This window comes from Ursus americanus, chromosome 22 (genome assembly GCF_024610735.1).
Source record: "Ursus americanus isolate L20-20 chromosome 22, mUrsAme1.1.p, whole genome shotgun sequence".
In the NCBI taxonomy this organism is placed as follows: Eukaryota; Metazoa; Chordata; class Mammalia; order Carnivora; family Ursidae; genus Ursus; species Ursus americanus.
In genome coordinates, this window is record NC_142148.1 from 33,892,741 (window position 1) to 33,915,785 (window position 23,045).

Consider the following 23,045-nt stretch of genomic DNA (forward strand, 5'->3'; position numbering starts at 1 on the left):
AATCATCAACACATTGAATTTGAAAATAAAAGTGACCTAATAGGTCATCAGATGTTCCAGCACTCTGGAAAGGTGATCTTGTTTCCAACTACCCTGGCATTTTAAAAGATCAGTAGTTAATTTCACACTGCATGCATTCTAGGACTTTCACTTGATGTTCTTAGATATGGACTTTATTGTAAGTGAAGTTACATTTTTCATTTCTTTTGTCCTCTTTGACTTTCTTCATGATATCACAGTGGTTTTATTGAGTAAATGCGAATGGTTTATTACAGAGGTGAGACTACTGGCAGTCGCAGACAGAAATTTGCCTTGTAACTTGATTCCCATACTTCAGAGCTTCAGAAAATCATGTCTGGCTGTCTGTGGGGCCCTATCTTATTTGGCGTGAGACCCTACCTATCCTCTTACTGTCTGCATAGTAAGTTTGGAGTCGTTATGGATAAGTCTGATCTCAATCCCTCCCGTGATGTTCATGAACTTCTCTTCTAGAATTTCAGAAGGTATTGAGGTCAACCAAACAGAGGTTGGCAATTTGGTCACTGCTGTGTATTAGCTAAGTCGCTGTGACCAAATTGCTTTAATCCCCAAGGCCCCAGTCTTCTCACATGGTCAGCGGGCGGGCCTCTGATGCTTGCTCCACATGATTACTAGCAGTAATGAAGTTGTGCGTGCAGAAATTCAGCCCAGTGCCCAACACATGGTCCTGGTGTTACTTACCATCATTAAATACCCAAGAAAGGGGTCAGACATGGCCTCTGCCCTTGTTTGGGTGGACGGGACATATAGAGAAATGACTAAAAATAAAAACAAGTTATGTTATTTGATTATTTATCTCAGGTTTTATTGGTGAAATCAGTTCGATGGTTTAGAATGCTCAGATTGTTAAATCATCAGAGAAGACAGTCTGACCACTGTGTTAACTAATGAATAGTCCATAGGAATGGACTAAGCAGTTCACCCACCTGTATCAGTCCGTGCAGGAAATCGTGGTACAAAGTGGAGAAACAGCTTTGTGTATCAGATCCCCTGGAGGGCTTGTTATAGCATACATTCTTGGACCTCATCCTCCGAGTTTCCCGATGAAGTAAGTCTTCATCGGATTTTCAAAGCTCTCAACAAAATGCGGATCATTTTGAAGGTATTATTTTTGTTGCTTATTGTGTTCTGATTTACCAAGAGATAGACCAAAATAATGTGTTTTCTTCCCCCCCCCCATGTAAAATAATGCAATTTGGACATGTCCTCTGTAGTGGGTTATCAGATTATCTTCAGAATAAGCTTTCTTACAAAGTACCCTAAGCTACTTGTGTATGTGGCTAAAATTCTAGACCAGTGTTGAGCAAAGTAGGGTCCCCAGGCCAGCCACATTGTTAGCCCTTAGAAGCTTGATGAAAGGAAATACTTGGGCCTCCCCGCCAGACCCACTTCATCAGAAACTCTGAGGTTGAGGTCCAGGAATGTATGTTTTAACAAGCCCTCCAGGGGATTCTGATACACCCTGAAGTTTTTCCACTTTGTGCCACAATTTATGAAATTATAAATGACAATACCTGCTATATATTTCATATATTTCAATACCTGCTATATATTTCATAAATGACAATACCTGCTATATATTTCATAGATTGCTGTGAACCTCAGTATACTTTCTTGACTATTTTAAAGTCCTTTGGAAATCTCAAAAAAATGTAAGAGAAGCCTTATATTTTGTTATTATCTCCTTTTGTATTATTAAGCGTTATGATAGACATGAACTTTTTTTTTGCAAGTAGGCTCCATGCCCAGTGTGTGGCTCGAACTTAGGACCCTGAGATCAAGAGTCTCGTGCTCTACTGACTGAGGCAGGCAGGCACCCCTAGACAGGAACTGTTAAAATTATCCTGTAGCAAAATTGAGGAAGAAAAGGTCTTTATCCTTCAATGTGTGCGTGCAAAGCATCTTTAGTGAGAACGTCTGTAGCATGCACCTGTCCCACCAAAGTCCTCAACACGCATGTTCCTTTCATTGTGCTTGTAGGGCCTGGTCACTGTGGAAGATGAACAGGCATGGATGGCATCGTATAAATACGTAGGTGCTACCACTAATATCCATCCGTATTTGTCTACAATGATCAACTATGCACAGCCTGTAAAGTTCCAAGGTTTCCATGTGGCTGAAGGTAACACCAAAGGTTAAATTCTATTGCCTTTTTTTTGTCTGCTTTATTATGCTGATGAGCTGTGATCTGACTTGTCACCATTTTCCTTTTCCGGGCACGGACCCTGTTCCACCTCACCCTGGGTCGTGTCATAGACCATGCATGTAGCCTGGTGTCCCTGGCGTGCAGTGGCATTCCTTGTAGTTCCACACCCCATCCACAGGGTGGCTCTGAGATACTGTGGATTTCTTAGCACTAGGCGAGCTTAGTGTCGCTTCCTGCGTTCGCTCTATTTTCCTAAGACCCCTTTTAATCAAAAGCGGACCTCCTAAAATGTATACAGTGTTCTTAAACTTTCCTCATCATTTTTTGGGCTTGAGAAGCCACCATTGTCATCAAATATACATATCTCAGGGGTGGCTGTGTGGGATATATATACATAATTTGTTTAATGACTCCAAATTTAATCCATCACTATTTAAGTCAGCTGTCTCTATCCACAGGACGTTAATGAAAGTAGGAGCTGCTAATAACAATAATGGAACATCTGCCTCCAAAGCCTCGTGATTTGGGATGTAATTGATGTAATTCTATTTACTGCTTGTCTTCCACAAGGTTGGATGGGAGCGTTGCTGAGTGCATCTTTATTTTTCTTTACAGAGCGCAATATCCATTATAACATGTCTTCTTTTAATGAGTCCGTCGGTCTGGGCTATTTGAAGACACACGCGATTGAATTTGTGAAGTATCCTTATGCGGTGAACGGAACGAACGGCTGGTGCACTGTGGGTCTGGCAGGAGTCTCTAAGACAGAAAAATGGCTAATAGATCATTGTGGTTGTAGAGCTAACAAAATAATGTGTGTGAAAGACCACAGCCACTGTGAAAATCTGCCCAAATGTGAATAGTTTTTATAGTCTACGCAGTGAACTGTGGTTTTTCTCCTACGCATCACTTAGAGACGTGAAACGTGCTCTCTGATAGCTACGTCTTTGTCATTGTCGGTCTAGATCTTTGTTGTTTATTTATTACTTCTGGAATACTCTTTTTTGTTTTCCATTCTCCTTAATAAGTTACACAGTTATAACAAACGGCAAATGAGCCGCATTTACCCCAAGGGAGGCCGGGTCGATTCCAGTAATTACATGCCTCAGATTTTCTGGAATGCTGGCTGCCAGATGGTTTCGCTGAACTATCAAACCCCAGGTAGGAACCGATGTCCAGTGACCTCAAATTCCAGGAGAATGCTTTGACGGGATGGTGCCAACAATTGCCATCAGTTGGCCGTGGGCATTTTTTTTTTTTAAAAGAAGCAGACATATGGCAAAACAATGTGATGTTGGATTTATGTAATGGTAAGATATGAAAAACCAAAAATAGAGCCATACAGAGGGTGGAAGACCAATATTTTGATTCAAATTGAATTTCCTTTCATAAATACCACAACTCATCTGCCAAACATTGTCCCCTTTTCCAAAACATTTCTAATTTTTCTTCTTTTTGGATCAAACTTATCTTTGTTTCCAGAGACAGGATTAAGTGAGAAACATTTGAGTATCTCTGTACAGTGACTATGACTCATTTCTCCTTTACGAAGTACCCTTCCCACCGTTAACATTCAGGAGATATCAATAACACAGTGGCACGTCATCATAAAAGTACGGAATATTCTAGAGTAGACTCCATTAAAACAGTGTGTAAGGATTTATAAATTCTTAGAGGCACCAATCCATAACTTGGTCCTCCAAAGTGTACTCAAAGGCAGGCTTCCAATATGTGACCTGTTCCCTTCCCTGGAAAGAGAGGAGTACATTTTTTAAATGCATCAACAATTTTTTTAAAGTCTACTTGGGAGCCAAGGATCACAATTTTAAGATTAGAGGTAGAAAAATACTGGGCTCTAGTTGTTTACCTGGAAGAGGTAAGAAATATGCCACAAAACCCATTCATGTGCTGTGGTTAATTCCATAGCCTGGTCTTTAAAATTGGCAAAACAAAGCAAAACAAAAACCTTTACTTGTTCAGTCCTTTGCTCTATGAGGGGGTGCCTCCCATGTTTCCTGATTTGGGGGGCATTTTCCTTTTCTAGTCCATCCACCATACTTTCAGAGTTTCTATCTCCCTTGTTCCTTATTATCTGGACTGATTGAAAGGTTTTTTGATATCCATCCCCTCGCCATGAATGTGGGCTTGACTGTACTTCCCTCCCGTTGGTGGCGCCTTCTCAGGGACCAGAAGCTGGAGCCAAATGTCTGCCCAGCATCCCCATCAATCCTTGCTATAGTAAACTAGGACCGGGTACCACTACCATCCCATAGTGTTTCCAGCAGAGACCAAATAAAAAGAATATTGCTGATTTTACTTTTTTTTTTTTAAATGAAGGGGGGAGTCACATTGTATTTCCAGTTGTCAGTGAGTCCATTATATGGATTAAACGATCTTAAACCAGTTTATTCACGAGGTTAACTTATGTTTTATCTTATAACATTAGGATCAACCACAACATGTTGAAGAAGGGGGGAAAAATCTACCACCGTATTCTTTTTTTTTTTTTTTCATTTTGCTAATGAAATTTGCTAATGAAAAAAGATTGTATCCACTTGCGAGAGGAAAATCATAAGCCGTGCCCTGCCAGTGTGGACCCCGCTAGAAGAATTCTCCCTAAGTCTAAAAGTAGGAACAAGCCATTAATTTTTCCATGATACTACCTAGTTTATTTTTTATTGTTTTTAATCAAGTTTGTACTCCTGTGACCCTGCTGGATGTCTCCAGCCTACCCTTTCTCTGTGACCTTAGGGCACGTTCTCCCCAGTTGGACATCTATACTCTCAACACTAATCGGACAATCATTTGACTCATATATTGGATCCAATTTTTAAAGCAATTCTAGCATGATCTTTTTGAAAACACATTTTATGTTTGACTTAAACACGAGATGATTTCAACAGGAAAGAGCATCGTGCGCTCTCTACAGACCCAGAAGTACCTTATAATGTTAAAAAGGACCTTTCCACCTAAGATCAGTATCTGATTTCCATTGTTTAAAGTCACCCATTGTGGTCTTCTTTGTCCAGGGAGATGAGAGGCTAAATTATTTTTGTCTCTTGACAGATTTAGCGATGCAATTGAATCAGGGAAAATTTGAGTATAATGGATCGTGCGGGTGAGTAATATGATTTAAACTGTTATCACCGTGTTCCTGAACTCTGTACTATAGCTGTAATGAAACTGTGTCATTTTTAATTAGGGGCTGCTCAATTTAAGCGGAGTTTGAGGGATGGGATAGAAGCGATTGAAATCCCTAGATGGAGTATATTTGCAAGTATACGTTTTTCATCTACCAGTTTACTAAGCAGATTTTGCAAAAGAAAACTGTAACCATAACTTAAGCAATTCATCATACACGCTCTAGAGTTTAATTCTCTCGCTTTTAATTCAATGGTGGAGGTTTTTATAGCTACAACAGATAATGATCCCTGCTCATTTGGGCATTAACTGGAAACATAGATAATAAATACATGTATTTTGCCTAAGACAAATAGAGGAATGAAGTTGATTTAGTATGTAATGAAGTCGTGGGCGTCCATTTGAATATAATACACCTGGGAAGAAAGCTTTGTCCTGTCTTGATTTTCTTGCATGTCTTGTAAGTAGCACTTATCAAAAAATAATGCTATGAATATTGTTCTAGTTTACTTAACTGGCATTCTTTAAAATCTGTGAACCAAGGAGTGAACTAGGAAATGTTAATTTCTTAATTTCATAAAGTGGAACACGGAAAGGTTAAATGAAAATGTGAAGTTAAATTTCTGTAGAGGAAAAACCGGTGTGGCCTTTTTTTTCTCCACGCGGCTGTCCCCAAGCCTCTAAATGAATCCAGTGGAGTCCATCCCATCCATAATAGCTACTGTCAGGAAATTCTTGGCCTCCCTGGTTGAATACCTCATCTTTATCACTAAAAACAGCCAGTCAGGATAACATTTTTCAGCAGTCAGGGGTTCGGAGTGCACACTCGCCCCTCCTCCTCCTGCCAGATAGTTCTCTGCCAGTGCACCTCCACCCGTGAGTGACCCACCACACACGTAGCTGGCACAAACGTTATATTTTCCTCTGCTGTGAATTCAAATCGTACACTGTAAACTAATACGTCAATTACGTTACATGTCGATTACGGAAAGAAATAAAAACTATGTAGTTCAAAAGAAAACCGCCAAGTACACATTTTTAGAATTCTTTTTTTAAAGATTTTATTTATTTGAGAGAGAAAGTGTGGGAGTGAGCATGGCTGGGGGGAGGCCAGAGGGAGAAGCAGACTTCCCGCTGAGCAGGGAGCCCAATGCGGGACTCGAGTCAGGGACTCCAGGATCATGACCTGAGCTGAAGGCAGCCGCTCAGCCGACTGAGCCACCCAGGCGCCCCCACATTTTACATTTTCTTTCAGCTCTGTTGTGTAATGCACAGCGTTCATCACCAGGAGATGGTGCACATACATTGATGGGGGGCCCCTGGGGCAAGCTGAGGCAGCGAGGCTGCAAGGGACAGTGGTGGTGTGGGGTCAAAAGCTCAAGGCTGAAGCCCAGCCCTGATGGTTCATATCAGACACACCAGTCCTGCCGGGGCTCCCTCTTCAGAGCCTTCCATGTGGCCCAGTGACACTATAGTTTGCCCTCCTTGCCTCAGCTGTCCCACTGCCAGTACTTCCGCAGGGAGGGTGACTGTTCCAGATCCAGAGGTCCCAACAGGAGTTGTATGCATGCCCTCTGTTTCTTTGCAGGACTCTCTGTTTTGCCCCGGTTCACATGATCAGTGTCTCCTTTTATGCACCATTGCTTATTTTAAAATACCTTCCCAACAAGGACGGTGCTACTGGAGCCTGAACTCCACACTGAAGTGTTTGAGTAATGTGACCGAAAACCGGAGTCCCACCAGAGGGGCTAGAAAAATAGGACTGCTCAGTGGGGCAGCCCGCCTTGAAGAGGTGTTGCCGGTTGTGTTCAGTCATGTGTCACTGTCCCCCCACCCTTCCCTTTTCCCCACCTGGAGGCAAAGGTCATCGCAGACAGGAAGAGGGCAGAAACCTTCCTCAGTCGTGTTTCTCTGCTCTCCGCAATGGAGTGTCGCGGCTGGTAGATACAGGGCTGGCCACGCAGGTGCGTTTCCATGGAACGAGGGCATCTAGAACGCTCTGTCTTTCATTACATCGCCCTTGTCGTTCACCCACCCACCTGCAGGGACTTGTTAAAAACTCCTTGTTGGCGTGCCTGAGGGCTGCGTTTCTGTAAAGAGCCCCTCGGTACCTTTTAGGCTTAGGGTGGGAAAAGGTAGCTGTTTTATAGGGAACGTCAGCATTGCAAAGCACTTGGATGCCCTCTGAATCCATCAACACTAACAAAACAGTGGGAACCTACCTGGGAATCCCTGTCTGCTCTCTGGGCCGATCTCTTGGGAGGCTGTGCCATCGGGCCCGCTGAGTGTGATTTTTAGTAGGAAACTGAGCGGGAATTTATGACAAACTCATTTTTAAAGGTATAAAAATGGGAGGCACTTCTTTAAATCCTAATGAAACAAAAGAGAGCAAGTTAATTTCTCACATCTGCATGCTTTCGAGGAAATTGGGATGGTCGATATCAAAATAGTAGGATGCTTTATGACTCAAAGATGCACACTTTTTGTAGACCTTTCTCAAGTTGGAATGTGTCTTGAAATCCATGATATGTTATAGTTAACAATCAGCCAGTTTGCTTTCCTGCTGGTAAAGAACATAGGGGAGTGTTGAACAATTGATGTCGTCTCGGGTGTGATGAAATAGGCTGTCCTTCCTTATGACCCCCTCCTCTGATTCTTACGGCTGCTGTTCACCCACCTGGCTGAAGGCCCTTCTTCCCTTCCTCTCTTGCCTTCTGAGACCCCTGCAAAGGCCCCAGAAAATCTTTGGATCCCTTTACTCGTCCTTGGCTTTGCCCCTATGCGCACATTCACCACACAGACCTGAATGCTTACAATAAATTTATTTTCTGTACCAAAGAACACCAGGCAGGACCAGCTGTATAGTTTGCACCGGGCCCCGATGCAAAATGAAAATGAAGGCCTCCTTGTTCACGAATTTGTAAGCATTTCGAGACAGTGGCTGCAGAGCATGAAACCCCAGAACTCTTCTACGTTCAGAGCCCTGTGTAACGACACAGATCCCATCAGTGACTGGGGGTCCCTGGACCTGCACAGCCACCAATGAGTGGCAGCCTCTGCTGCATCCTTGGGCCCCAGACAGACACTCCTCCAAGACAAGCTGGCTCAGTGTCACCCCCAAGCCGGGGCTTACCTCCTGGCCCTGTCAAACTTCTCCTATGCTTTCTTATATTTTTTTAAGCATATAAAATCAACACATTACACTGAGGCTGCCTGCTTTGGAGACTTGAACTCCGGTTTCTTTCCCTTTTCCCCTGGCACTTCTTCTTTTTGATCATTTTCTTCTAAGTAGATACAGAAGCAGGGAACATGGAAGAAAGTTTTTGGCACCAGGAAATCATCGATATCACAATTTTGCATTTTCGGTGAGAAGGGTCCCTTCAGAAATGGCTGCGGGGAATGGAGAGTACTGAATCTGGGGACGGCCCTGCCCCTGCCGCTGTCAGTAGGCGGAATTCCTCGTTCCGTTGTAACTAGACTCCAAATGCTCCCCCTCCTGTGACAGCCGGAATCATCATCCGTTTCCTCCCCTTGGAGCTAAGGTCCGACCCTTTGCCAGTGCTGGTCGGCTTCACTTGAAGTAGCGTGTGTAGTATTTCAGTTTCTCATCTACTTTCCATCCTAAGGCTTCAACTTTTGCTGTATCATCATATTTTCCAGTGGCTAACACTAGCCACAAAAAAAAAAAAAAAAAGCTCAGCTCTCTGTAAATCTAGGAAACCATCTCTTTTGTTCAGTTAGAGAGATTTTAAATTAGTATTTAGGGTTGCATTCTCTTGGAGACAGGTGAAAGTTGAAAATCATCTTTAATATTTGAATGATTCTGGAAACTCTCTATATGCTTGATTTAAAAATCGGTGTCGTTCCTTGGAGGTTCTTTACTGATGATTACTTCTACATTGAATGTGGGCTTATTTTCTTCAACATTTTTTTGTCCAAACTTAGAAGATAGCAATGAATGACAACTTTGTCAAAACCACAAAAATGTGACTTGGCATTTTTCTTTAAGGAGAAATGTCACGCCTGAGACTCTTTTTGGGTTGTATTTTAAAAGATAATAAACTTGACATCGTCTAGAGTGAGAATCAGTAAAAGTTATGCTCCTAAGAAATAGGAAAGACTTGGGGCGCCTGGGTGGCACAGCGGTTAAGCGTCTGCCTTCGGCTCAGGGCGTGATCCCGGCGTTGTGGGATCGAGCCCCACATCAGGCTCTTTGGCTGGGAGCCTGCTTCTTCCTCTCCCACTTCCCCTGCTTGTGTTCCCTCTCTCGCTGGCTGTCTCTCTGTGAACTAAATAAATAAAATCTTTAAAAAAAAAAAAAAAAGAAATAGGAAAGACTTGATCCCTCTAATTTTGATTCTTTTACACTTAAAAATCAACCCAGAGTTTTGGGGGAAAGTGCTTTTCTTGTCCCTTATCTGGTGCTCGTATTAGTATGGAATTTTTCTATCTGTGGTTATAGTCCTTTGTAACAAAAATTGTTTTTTCTTAGATGAAGTTGTCTGATACAAGTTCAGGGTGGTTATGGAATCTGGCTGAGATTATGTGACTGTAATCAAAGGGCATAAGGGGCAGACATTGTGTAGTTGCGTCAATTTCAAAACATTTTCCTTACCTCACAAAGAAGACTCATACCCTTTAGCTGTCCCCCCCACTGTCCCCTGCTCCCTATTCCCAGCCGTAAGCAACCACCATCTACTCTCTCTCTGTATTTAACTGTACTGCACATTTTCTAGAAATGGATTCATGTAATATGTCTTTTGTGACCAGCATCTTTCACTTAGCATCATGCTTTCAAGGTTTATGTTGTAGGAGATACCAGTACTTCATTTCTTTCTATTGTTAACTAATTTCCCATTATGTAGATATGCCACAGAATTGATAGACATTTCGATTATTTCTGTCTTTTGGTTATTATGAATAATGCTGCTGTAACATTCACATACAAGTTTTTGTGTGGATATATTTTCATTTTTCTTGGGTATATACCAACGGTGGAATTGCTGGGTCACGTGGCAACTCTGTTTAACTCTTTCAGGAACTGCCAGACTATCTTCCAGTGCGCTGTGTCATTTCACATTCCCACCAACAATGTATGAGAGTTCCAATTTTAATACGTCCCTGTCGACACCTACTGTTATCTGACGTTTTTACTATAGCCGTCCTAATGTGTGTGCAGTGACAGCTCACTGTGATTTTGACTTGCACTTCTCTGATAACTAATGATACCAAGTATCTTTTCATGTCCTTATTGGCCATTTGTTTCTCTTATTTGGAGAAACGTGTATTCAGATCACTTGTCCATTTTTTTTAACTGGGTTGTTTGTTTTTGACCTATTGTAGACACAAACCTCTTATCAGATAGCGTATGATTTGCAAATATTTTCTCCCATTCTGTGGCTTGTTTTTTCACTGTCTTGATAGTGTCCTTTGAAGTGCAAAAGCTTTATGATAAAGCCAACTTTATCTTTTTTTTCTCTCTCTCTTGTTGCTTATGCTTTTGATGTTATATCTAAGACCCATTGCCAAGTCATGAAGATTTATCCTAATATTTTCTTCTAAGAATTTTATCATTTTTGGCTCTTACGTGTGAGTCTTTGGTCCATCTTGAGTTAATGTTTGTATATGATGTGAGGGAAGGGGCCAATTTTCTTCTTTTGCATGTGGCCATTACAGTTGTCCTAGCAACATTTGTTTAGAAGAATATTCTTTCCCCCATTGAATAATCTTGGCATCCTTGTCAAAAACCAGCTGAGCATGGATACACGAATTTATTTCTGGACTCCCAGCTCTATCTCATTGATTTATATGTGCGTCCTTATGCTAATACCACACTGCCTTGATTACTGTTGCTTTGTAGAAAGTTTTAAAATTGAGAATTATGAGACCTTCAACTTTGTTTTTCTTGTTCAAGGGTGTTTGGGCTATTCTTGGTCCTTGAGTTTTAGGATCAGCTTGTCCGTTTCCAAAGAAGCCAGGTGGGATTTGGATAGGAATTGAATCTGTATATCGGTTTGGTGATGGTGCCATCTTAACCATATAAATCTTCTGATCCATGAACACAAGATGTCTTTCCATTTACTTAGATCTTCTTTAATATCTTTCAACAGTGTCTTGCGGCTTTCAAAGTACATGCACTTATTTTGTTAAATTTATTCCTAAGGATTTTATTCTTTTTGGTGCTATGGTAAATGGAATCTTCTCAATTTCATTTTTAGATTGTTCATTGCTGGTATTTAGAAATACAATTGATTTTTATATATTGGTTTTGTATCCTGCAGCCTTGTTGAATTCATTTATTACTTCTGATTGTTTTTTTAGAGATTTACTCTTTAGATTTTAGGATTTTAGAAAGAAAGAGAGTGTGAGTGGGGGGAGGGGCAGAGGGAGAGAGCCTTCAAGCAAACTCCACACTGAGAGTGGAGCCCAGTGCGGGTTCGGTCTCATGACCCATGAGATCATGACCTGAGCCAAAACCAAGAGTCGGACACTCAACCTACCGAGACACCCAGGTGCCCCCTCTGATCACTTTTTAGTAGACTCCTTAGGTAGATTCCTTAAATTCTATATACAAGATCATGTCATCTGCGAAGAGAAGTTTTACTTCTTTCTTTCTCACCTAGATACCTTTTATTTCCTTTTCTTGCCTATTCGCACTGGCTAGAAATAGAGAAATAATTACATCTTTATGTTCACCTCCCTCTAACTGGTATTTCATGGTTCTTTTGACTGTGAACAGAGACAACAATCCACAGTAATATTAACAGTACCTGTGACTCTAACACCAATGTAAATCACAGATGTTTTCATATAATTATTGTAGATCTCACAAAATATTTTTATGCATATCAGTACTTTGAAATTGTAGTTATCACCTTGGCATCAGATCTCATAATTCAGTGCAGTAATTAAAATGCAATACAGTAGAGTATCATGTATTCTCCATGTTTTAATAACTAGAGCTCAAATAATTGGTTTTTCACTGTTATTCTTTGTATTTTGTTTTGTGCATATAAGGGTAAGTATCTAAAGAGGTCCATGGCATCAAAAAGTTCAAGAGAATATAATAGTGTCAGGAAGCTCTAGATGTCACCAAGCCTGGAACCTAAAAACATTCCTTCTGGGGCACCTGGGTGGCACAGTGGTTAAGCTTCTGCCTCCGGCTCAGGGCGTGATCCCGGTGTTATGGGATCGAGCCCCACATCGGGCTCTTCCGCTATGAGCCTGCTTCTTCCTCTCCCACTCCCCCTGCTTGTGTTCCCTCTCTCGCTGGCTGTCTCTCTCTCTGTCGAATAAATAAATAAAATCTTTAAAAAAAATAAAAAATAAAAACATTCCTTCTTTCCTTCCTCTATTCAGAATTACCCGTAGGAAAGGCATAGTTTCTTCAGTCCTTAGAATCCTCTGCCTGAAAGCCTATCTCCTAAAGTAGAGATGGGGAAAAAGAAGTACTTAGGGTCCTGAAGCATGAGTGTTTTAGGCATGTAAACACAGCTAATAAACTCTTTCTATGCTTTTGTCCCACCAGGTACCTCCTCAAACCAGATTTCATGAGACGGCCGGATCGAACGTTCGATCCCTTCTCTGAAACTCCTGTTGATGGGGTTATTGCAGCCACTTGCTCAGTGCAGGTAAGGCCCCTGCTTGTCACAGAATTGTGAAAATGTATGTGCTGATGGTCCTGGAAAACCCTTAAGAAATCACATTGAAATATTTAATGTCAAGTTACAAGATCCATGTGTTGCTCTCAACTTTGTGCTTCCCCCTTTTTTTCTTAAGAGATACATTTTATTCACTAGTAAAACTATTAGCGACTTTCAGCAGAAGACACCAGATCCCAAAAGTACCTTCTGGAGGATGTGGAACAATAGAAACTCATTCATTGCTGGTGGGAGTGCAAAATGGTGCAGCCACGTTGGAAGCATGCTCTTACCTATAATCCAGCAGTCGTGCTCCTTGGTATTTACCTAAATGAATTGAAAACTTACATCCACACAAAAACCTACCCAGAGGTGTTTGTAGCAGCTGTATTCGTAATTGCCAAAAATTGGACAACCAAGATGTCCTTCATAAGGTGACTGGATACGTAAACTGTGGTACATCCAGACAGTGGGGTATTATTCAGTGCTGACAAGAAGTGAGCTATCGAGTCATGAAAACACATAGAGGAAACTGATGTGCGTATTACTAAGTGAAAGAAGCAAATGAAAAGAGTATATACTGCATGGTTCCAACTACATGACCTTCTGAAAAAGTGAAAACTATGACAGTTTCACAGATACGCACATATGTCAAAACTGACCTTATGTATACTTTAAAACATACAGTTTATTGTATGTCAAATTTTACCTTGAAAAACTTTCAGAATTATCTATTCAATAAAACAGAAAAAAAAACCCTGCTAAATGGCTATCGTCCTTGGAAAGTAAATGAAAAATAGTCTGTCCGTGGCTTTATAATAGATGGAATTTAATGTTGGTCTTTACAAATATATACCTCTGACCATTGTCAATATTGGTAAAGGATAACAGGCAAATTTTAGCATTGCTTTTTTCTTCAGTGCATCTCTTTCTAAGACTTACAAAAGAATTCAGTGAAGTGTGGGAGGGCAGAATTTCAGAGTTCTGATGGAACTTAGGATATATTTGAACCCATCACTTTGTTTCATAGATGTGGGTACTTAGGTGGAATTAAGATGCTGTGGACATTATTTCTTTGTATTACAGCGTTCATCATTTCTTTCTTCTTTTTATAGACAGTTCTCAACGTCAGAACCTCTGTCTTGAGCAGTTTTTGTTTTTTTTTTTGCGTAGAGTAGTTGCTCACTAATGTTTTCATTTAGTAAGGAATGAATACATTATTTCCATAGGTAATTAAAATCTCTAAAGATGAACAGCAGATTTCTTACTTCCAGATTATTGGTAATACACAGACTAGACAATTACGCAGACTTGACCTCTCTCTCACCCTGTTGCTGTGTCGCCGCAGGTCATATCAGGTCAGTTTTTATCAGATAAGAAAATTGGTACATACGTAGAAGTGGATATGTACGGGTTGCCCACCGACACCATACGTAAGGAATTCCGAACTCGCATGGTGATGAACAACGGACTCAATCCAGTGTACAATGAAGAATCATTTGTGTTTCGGAAGGTAGGACATTTTCAACATGTCAGACTCGCTGTGCTACCTCGGGGGCCACATTTTAGTGCATAGACAACAAAGACACTACATGATATAGGGGCTGTTACGCAACCCCAAATGTCGTCTTTTTCTCTTCTTCCAATGCATAAGTTCTATGGATGTAATATGATTGTTACTTCTGTTTGTCCTTGTCCTTTTGGCTCTCCTTTCCTCCTCCAAGGAACCCACCTTCTGTGTGGCAATGCTCAAGTTCCAGGAGGGCAGTCTCCTTAGAAGGTGTCCTCACTGGTGGACGTCATCATACACTGCAGAGTTCTTTTCTGCCCTGGCAGCACCTGGTAACTTGCAGTGCTCCTTTAGCCAAGAGGACGGGTAGGATGGTGCACCCAAAACTAAGGCCAATAAATGTCCTTAAAGAGGTCAGTTGGTGTTGTCCTGTGCTTCTAGAAAGTATGGTAGCTGTTGCCACCCCCACAGTCTGTGCTTCACGTGCTATTTTGCATTTTGGGGGGTTTTCCTACTACTGGACCTTGATCCCCAGACCAATCACAGTCATACTCTATAATGATTCAGTGTTTAATCTTATAATCCTTTTTTTCCCTTTGTTTCTCTTTTGTCGGTGTAAGATGTATTGAAAAATCCATGCATTGGTAGTGCTGTCTCCAAGAAGAGCTGTTTTCCTCTCTCACTTGCTCTGTTATCCTGACCAGAATAGCTTCTTGCTTCTTCCTTAGGCACAGGATTTCTGGTGTTTCTGCTCCATTTGTATGTCCTGCAACTCAGATCATTGGCTTAGTTTAACAAAAATGAGGATTAGCAGTTTCAGAGTAGGCTCACTGGTTTACAGAAACCAGATTACAGAAGATCAGTAGTTCAATGAAACAAGCCATTGTGGGATTTAAGCTCTCCCTGTAATGTGAACACCATTATTTCCATGCAACCCCCCCTGTGACCTTCTCTCCTACAGGGTATGGTGTCAATTGCATACATAGCTGTCATGGGTCTTTTTTCTTCCCCCAGGTTTTTTATAGTTTGTTCTCTGTTGTCAGTCTGGCCAGTGTTCTTTGGCAGAATGAATAATCCCTAGACATATTTCTAGAAATTCAGAAAGTTGACTTCAGACGTTCTTTGTTTTTGATAAGTAGGAGGACCTCAACCTTGGTTTGTACGTATGGTATTACAATAGCCCCAGAAACCAGATGCCGGTTCTGCATCCTTCCCTGTTCTTCAGAAGTTAAATTGCTTTTCACTGGTACCAAGTGTTTTCACTTTTTATTCTCTCTTGTTTTTAATATTTTTGCTCTTTGCACTAATCTCACAAGGCAAGCCCCCTTTTACCACATGAGAAACAATAGAGTAAATGAAGTTGGATGAATTTTAACCTGATTTCTCCTCTTCATCTTCACAAAATCGGATTAAATTATAATCTCTAGACATAACTAGGCAACCGATCCATTGTCTAGCCTTAGATACAGTACTCAAATTAGCCAAGATGTCTTGGTTGTTCCTAGCCAATGAAAAGTCATTCCTGATTTAAAATAGTGGATTTTCTTGGGTCCTGTTGCTATTTTCTTTTTTTTTTTTTTTTTAAGATTTTATTTATTTATTTGACAGGATAGAGACAGCCAGAGAGAGAGGGAACACAAGCAGGGGGAGTGGGAGAGGAAGAAGCAGGCTCATAGCGGAGGAGACCGATGTGGGGCTCGATCCCAGAACACCGGGATCACGCCCTGAGCCGAAGGCAGACACCCAACTGCTGTGCCACCTAGGCGCCCCCAGTTGCTACTTTCTATCTGAATTAGGATTCTGCTGGCTGAGCTCAGATTTTGTGTCCAATTATTCGTTTTGAAGATAGCAAGAGTAGATGTCTTGGGTATATGTTAATGTTTCTAGCTGCCCCATCTCTATTTAATATCTCAAAATAGATTAAAAACTGATGAGTGCAAGAAAAAGGGAGAATCCAAATTTCTACATACATTGTCCTTTATACACGGAGCATTTCTTCAAAGATACTTTCCATATTCTTAAAAACAGGCCAAGCTAGTTATCAGAAGCAGCCCAGGTAGGAGGCAGACCCCAGGATTCAAAGACAAGAGCCCCAATTCCAGGCCCAGCTGTCCCGATCTCAGAGATTAAGGAAAGTTACTTGATCTCTCAGGGTCTCCTTTTTTTGTCCATTATATGCGTGGGGATGGGCAAAGATGACAAGGGTTGGACCAGTAATCTTTCACATCCCTTTCATCTAAAATTTTCAAAGAGATGATTTCCAGGAAGACTGTTCAATTGCTTTCTCGATGGCTCGGACACTCCAGCTGCGGCAGTATATTTTAGGAATGCAAATCAATCATGGGCTTCTTTTCACCACAAAGGCACATTTAAGAACAGTGTGGATATGGTTCAGATTCCTAGCGTCAGGGCTCTTGGGAGCAGCTTTCCAAAATACCCATGAAAGGTACCATTCTTTGTTTGCAGGTAATCCTCCCTGACCTGGCAGTCTTGAGAATAGCAGTGTATGATGACAACAACAGGCTGATAGGCCAGAGGATTCTTCCACTGGATGGCCTCCAAGCAGGCTATCGACACATTTCTCTTCGAAATGAGGGAAATAAACCATTATCACTGCCAACAATTTTCTGCAATATTGTTCTTAAAACATATGTGCCTGACGGATTTGGAGGTAAGTTAAACATTTGAGTACAGAAGTCCTAAATTATAGAATTATAAAATATTTCACCAATGGTTAAAAAAAAAGTCTGTTCCTACCAGTGCTGCCAACCCCCATAGCCTCGAAGAAATCAAGGATAGATAGTAACTTCAGGTTTCCTAGGAAGAAATGAAAGGGCAAGACTAGATTATCTATAAGGTTCTTTCTTATTTTAAAATACTGTAATTTTATACGGTTTATCAATTTTTACAAATATGTTGGTGAAGGATTTACTTACACGGTGATCCAAAGGGAGAGAAGACATAAGTAATATGGAACCATAGATATCATTTGTTATCCCTAAAAATTTTAAATTGTACTCAGATATCAACATGGCTGGATTTTCTTCCAATCCACTAGGGAGTTCAATTTCACAAACAAATCCCAGTCATCTATCCACAGAAGACTACCTTTGGTTTTACTTAGGTAATCAATGGGAGAAATCAAACCTGGACCAAATCATAGGATTTTGCTTATACCCAAACATATTCACTTTTTATAACCATCAATTAAGTCAAGAACATTAAAAGAAGACAATGATCCTTTGTATTCTCGGTCTGTTGAACCCTAAGGAAACCGAGTGAAAATGTCAAATTAACCAAGGGTGCAAATTCTAACTCCTGGCTTGGGAGTGACCTTGGGACAGTGACAACCTCGCAAACCTTCACTCCTTGGCCTGTAAATTGAAGATGCTCCTATTGCCTCCCTCAAAGCATTTTTGTGAAGTCCTCGTCATTACAGTGTAGCACGTAGCAAGGCTCAGAGACGTGTGCACACTCGGAGGTGTGTTATTGATACAAAGACAATTTCTGTAGCATGCTGGCATACGTCACAGTTTTGTCTGGGGATTTGGGGGTTCTTTTGTGGGGTTTTTTTAAATAATGCTTGCATCTCTGGAGGGCAGATATTCTCTAATCCTCAGCTTTAAAAACCCGATTGCAGATTCAAGAAGGGATGTGAACCATGAGGATTTTTTTTTCAGTTACCAAATCTAGAGTAAAGACTCCTTCCTGCTCCTTCTCCTCCTTCTCCTCCTCCTCTGCTTTTCATTTAAAAGGAAAGCCTATATTAGAAGCCAGAACATGCTGTAGCTGATATAACAGCACAGAAAAGAGGCTGGGTGGGATGCTGTGGGGCTGCTTAAGTGGGTAAGAAAAGAGACAGGAAAAACCTACAGTATGTCTGTATGAGCATCAGCCGATGAATTAATACCATGTTCCACATACTTGAGCTTAGAAAGTAGGCAGTGTGTAATCCCTAATACATTTTAGAAATGGCCGTATAAACAGATATGGTGGAAGACTTACAGGTTTGCCCTCTGCATGGGTTACTTTTCAGATGGAACTCTCTCATTCATTCCAGGGCAATGGGCAGTTGGAATAGAGAAGGGGAAAGAATAATTTGTTGAGTTCCTGCTTTGTATCAGGCACTCTCCACAGAGTCCGGAAGTTGTGGAGAAGGGGTGTGGGCACTTGTAGGTCTGTGCCGAAGAAATGTCTGTAGAAATGTCAGCTCATTCCCAGTGTCTGTATTTGTGTACATATTGATTCAAATTAATCTCTTTAAAAATAGTCTCACGTATTTGTTTTTTCCTAACATGTCACTGTGGTCACTGACGTTGTATCGGAAGCCTTTGAAATGTCTGTACCATGTTATCATGGTGGGGGGATTCTGCAGTTGATGTCTTAACCTCAATGTGACATTCCAAGACTGTTTATTCAAAATTTTTGAATAATTTCTTTTGGGTGTGAGGAAACCGAGGGCAGGCACCATGAGCATTTACTTAAGGGACTTACCTGAGGAGAGCAACATAAGAATATGAGAACCGTCTTTTTCTTATTTTCTGATTTTCTTTATGGCCTCTTGAGTTACACAGTGTGCTGTTCTTACTCCATCTGCGGAACCTCGCACATTCAGATCTGAACATTTAAGTGCTGAGTCCTCAGAGTAGGAAATCTATAGAGTCCCTGTTCCCTAGGACATTGATAGTCTCTGTTGATTCTATAGGGAAAAGTTCAAAATGAAACTCTGCAGCCCTGCATGCTAGCATTTCCTAGTGGGGGGGGGGAGCAAATTGTTGCTATAGATCCCAGATTTTTATATGGCCAAAGAAAGATAATATGGATTTATTCATTCCACAAATATCTTTGATAGGTTTTATTCTGTAAAAGGCAAAATAGGGGCACATGTGTGGCTCAGTCATTTAAGCAGCCAAATCTTGGTTTAGGCTCAGGTCATGATCTCAGGGGCATGAGATGGAGCCCCAGGTTGGGCTTTGAACTCAGTGTGGAGTCTGCTGGAGATTCTTTCTCCTCCCTGTCCCTCCCCCCTCTGCTCTTCCGCCTGCTCAGGTGGACCTGAACGCTCTCTCAAATCTTTAATTTAAAAATAGACAAAATAATATATGTATCAGAAAGAGATTCTTCCAGCACAAAGAATAAAAGGGTGATCCATAAATCCACCTCCCGGAGAGAGCTCTGTTGCCATTTTGGTCCCTTTACTTTCAATTTCATTTCTTCTACTTTAATTAAGTAGATCTTACTGTACATAGTCATTTGGACTCATTACTTCAGAGAGTTAATTTTTTTCCACTTAATAGACAATGTTTTTCCATGTCATGAAATATTTTTATTAGCTGCATGGGATTCCATTTTATGTACCCATAATTATCCATAATTTAGTTATTGATAAACATTGAAGTCATTTCCTTTTTTTTTTTTTTCTTATAAAAACTATTGTGCCCAGGACCCTAAATGTAAAGTCTTGGAAATATTCGTGATCACTTCCTGAAGATGAATTCTTTGAAGTGGAAAGAGTTGTGTGTATATTTAAAACTTAACATACAGATTGCCAAATAACCCATCAGCAGTGTATGAGATTCGACTCTTTTTTAACATTTACTAGTTTAATCAGTAAGAACAATTTCTTAGTACCTTCATGTAAAATATTTTTCTCAAGGGAAACGATGTAGTCATTATTATTTAGTATCTACTGTATGGGTAAGAGATACAAAGTTGAAAAAGTCATCTACACTTATCCTCAAGAATTTTCCAACCCTGTACACACATATATGTGCATATACGTAAGTAAGTGTAAATTGTTATATCAGTGCCCACGGGGTAGTATGCCAGAGGGTGTTGGAGCATTAAAATAAGAAGTGGTTAATCAGAGTGAGGTTGAAGGGTACTTCCGTGGCTGTTGGGACCTTGAACGATGAATCACGACAGAGAGGTAAACTGATTTTCTATCTGGACAGGGAAGCAGCCCAGGCCAAGGCCTTGATAAGAAAAATGCTGGACTTATTTGCATATTCTGAGGAAGCTGAAACACAAGGGTATATGGTGCTAAACCTGAGAAGTTCTGGTCCATGTTTGACGATGTGTCCTGAAAAGCTAGTGTCACTTCTCAAGAGGAGTGTGCTCTTGATGAATAAGTTTGGCACTTTGTTCACATTTTCAGGACACTAAGTAATTTGGTAAATTATATTTCTTAGCTTTTAGGTGCGTCAGTTTGTCCAAAATCACTTTACAAGTTTAGATTAATTATCGAAGTAAGACCTCTTATGCCTGACCAAGCTAATGAAATCTCAACTTTTATAATTCACCAAATATTTAACCTAGGAATTATGTATTTCTTTAATCAGATAGCTAAAATCAAACCATTTTTTTAAATCCATGGTATAATTTCATACAGCATTATTTGTATAAAAAAGATCAGAAACAACCTAAGTCCATCAGTAGAGACTGATGAAATACGGAAGGCCATTCCGTAGAAGAGCATGTATCTATTAAAAATAATGACTCGGATCTCAGTGTTCGGAACAGAAAGATGACAGGGATTTATGACCAAGAGAAAAAGTAAATTGCAAAATGATCCCATTATTACCTACAAAGACCCTTAACTATCTGTTTATACATATACATAAAGTAGATAGAAAAAATTCTGGTAGGATATACACCCAAGTTTAAGAGAAGTTATCTCTTTGAGAATGGGGGTGAGGGTTTAGTGGCGCTGGCCCACTGCGTTGGACAACTGCAAGGAACATCACAGAGAACACACCATATGGCAGGCCTCTTCTTATTACTTCTGGATCATTTAAGTAAGCATATGTAACCTCTGTAACTTTTTAAAAATTGTATTTTGCCCTATTTCTCTATAACAGCAGTATAATATAAAAATAGCACAAAGAGTTTAATATATATATATCAAATTTTTTAAAATATATATTTTTTAAACATATATATTAAATATTTAAAAATATTTATTTATTTGTCAGAGAAAGAGAGAGAGAGCATGCACAAGAAGGGGGAGTGGCAGGCAGAGGGAGAAGCAGGCTCCTTGCTGAGCAAGGAGCCTGATGCGGGACTCAATCCCAGGACCCTGGGATCATGACCTGAGTTGAAGGCAGATGCTTAACCGACTGAGCCACCCAGGTACCCCATTGATAACATTTTTAAATAAAAGAAAGATATGAATGTCTTAAAACAGCCTAAGGTTATAAAACATAAAGCATATCTGTGTATATGTAATAAATATATATATGCATAAATGTACCGTTTATGTGTATATGTGTATATACACATATATTTCCTTTTTAATTAAACTCAAAAAGATAATATAATACACCCTGCTCTATGCTTTGCTTTCTTTACATAATATATCATGGAGAACATTCCTGCCAATACATATAAGACTTTTAAATTATTTTTAAAAGTTATATACTATTCCATTATATGTTTATACCACTGTCTCTTTAGCCAGCCCTTTGGTTGGATCAGTACGTGCTCCCACCCATTATCTTTGAGACTGCCTATTCTCCTTCACCATGGTCAGTTCTGGATTCTAAAAAATTCTTTTTTTTTTAATAATGTTAATAAAAGTGGTATCTTAATTTGTGTATTTACAATTATGAGTCAGATTGAGTATATTTCGTGTGTTTCTTGGTCATTTGTATTCCTTTTCCTGCAAAATACTCTCTAGTACCCTTTGTGGAGTTTTTTTGTTCGTTTTTTGGGTTTTTTTAATTGGGTTCTTTTTTTAAGTAATTGTTTAAATTAAATTTTTTTAAAGATTTTATTTATTTATTTGACAGAGATAGAGACAGCCAGCGAGAGAGGGAATACAAGCAGGGGGAGTGGGAGAGGAAGAAGCAGGCTCCCAGCGGAGGAGCCTGATGTGGGGCTCGATCCCAGGACTCCGGGATCACTCCCTGAGCCGAAGGCAGACGCTTAACGACTGAGCCACCCAGGCGCCCCTAAATCAAATTTTAATTGACTCCTAAGTTTGTCTGTCTGTCTGTCTCTCTCTCTCTCTTGTATAACTTCCAAAGTAGTCTCAAATACATTGCAATGTCTAGAAAAAATTCTATGAAGGTAATGGTTGGGGATTCAAACACTGTCTACTTTTCTTGGCCTAACAGGATGCTGTTTCATTGCGGCCACTTAGGTACCTGAGGACACTGTTTCTCTATAACAGCAGTATAAGTATTGGAGCCCCACGGCTTAGGAACAGTCCCTGACCACAGCAATCCTTACGTTAACTTTTTTTTCATTTGTATTTATTTGTGACAAGCTCAAGAAAAATCCATTCGTTCTATTTGCTTCTCCCCAACTTTGCCCTTTACTTTGCTGCAGTAAACTGTTTTGTCATAAGCAATTCATCATTGTAAGAAAAATCTTTTAATTCTGTGCCTACTGTAGAGTTTCGGAATTCTAATGCATTAGTAATTTTACCATGATTTTCTTTAAGCAACAGCAACTCAATGTTCTACATGATTTTTAAATGTATTTTAAATCTCAGTAACGTCAGGTGGGTGGCATCATTTTATAGAAACAAGAAAAATGTTCCTAAAAGGCTTTTCCAAGTTCAGAC

At 40.3% G+C, this 23,045-nt stretch overlaps 1 protein-coding gene across 4 annotated transcripts in view; it reads left to right on the forward strand.

The window, feature by feature from the left end:
- Positions 1 to 23,045, forward strand: part of PLCB4 (phospholipase C beta 4) — a 399,303-nt gene that overhangs the window by 335,587 nt on the left and 40,671 nt on the right. For all 4 annotated transcript variants that reach the window (XM_045808925.2, XM_045808910.2, XM_087853750.1 and 1 more), the window contains exons 21-27: positions 2,020 to 2,161; positions 2,801 to 2,885; positions 3,222 to 3,346; positions 5,252 to 5,303; positions 12,855 to 12,957; positions 14,315 to 14,479; positions 16,943 to 17,147. In XM_045808925.2, the coding sequence (XP_045664881.1) occupies positions 2,020 to 2,161; positions 2,801 to 2,885; positions 3,222 to 3,346; positions 5,252 to 5,303; positions 12,855 to 12,957; positions 14,315 to 14,479; positions 16,943 to 17,147 (877 nt within the window). The remainder of the gene's footprint in view (positions 1 to 2,019; positions 2,162 to 2,800; positions 2,886 to 3,221; positions 3,347 to 5,251; positions 5,304 to 12,854; positions 12,958 to 14,314; positions 14,480 to 16,942; positions 17,148 to 23,045) is intronic.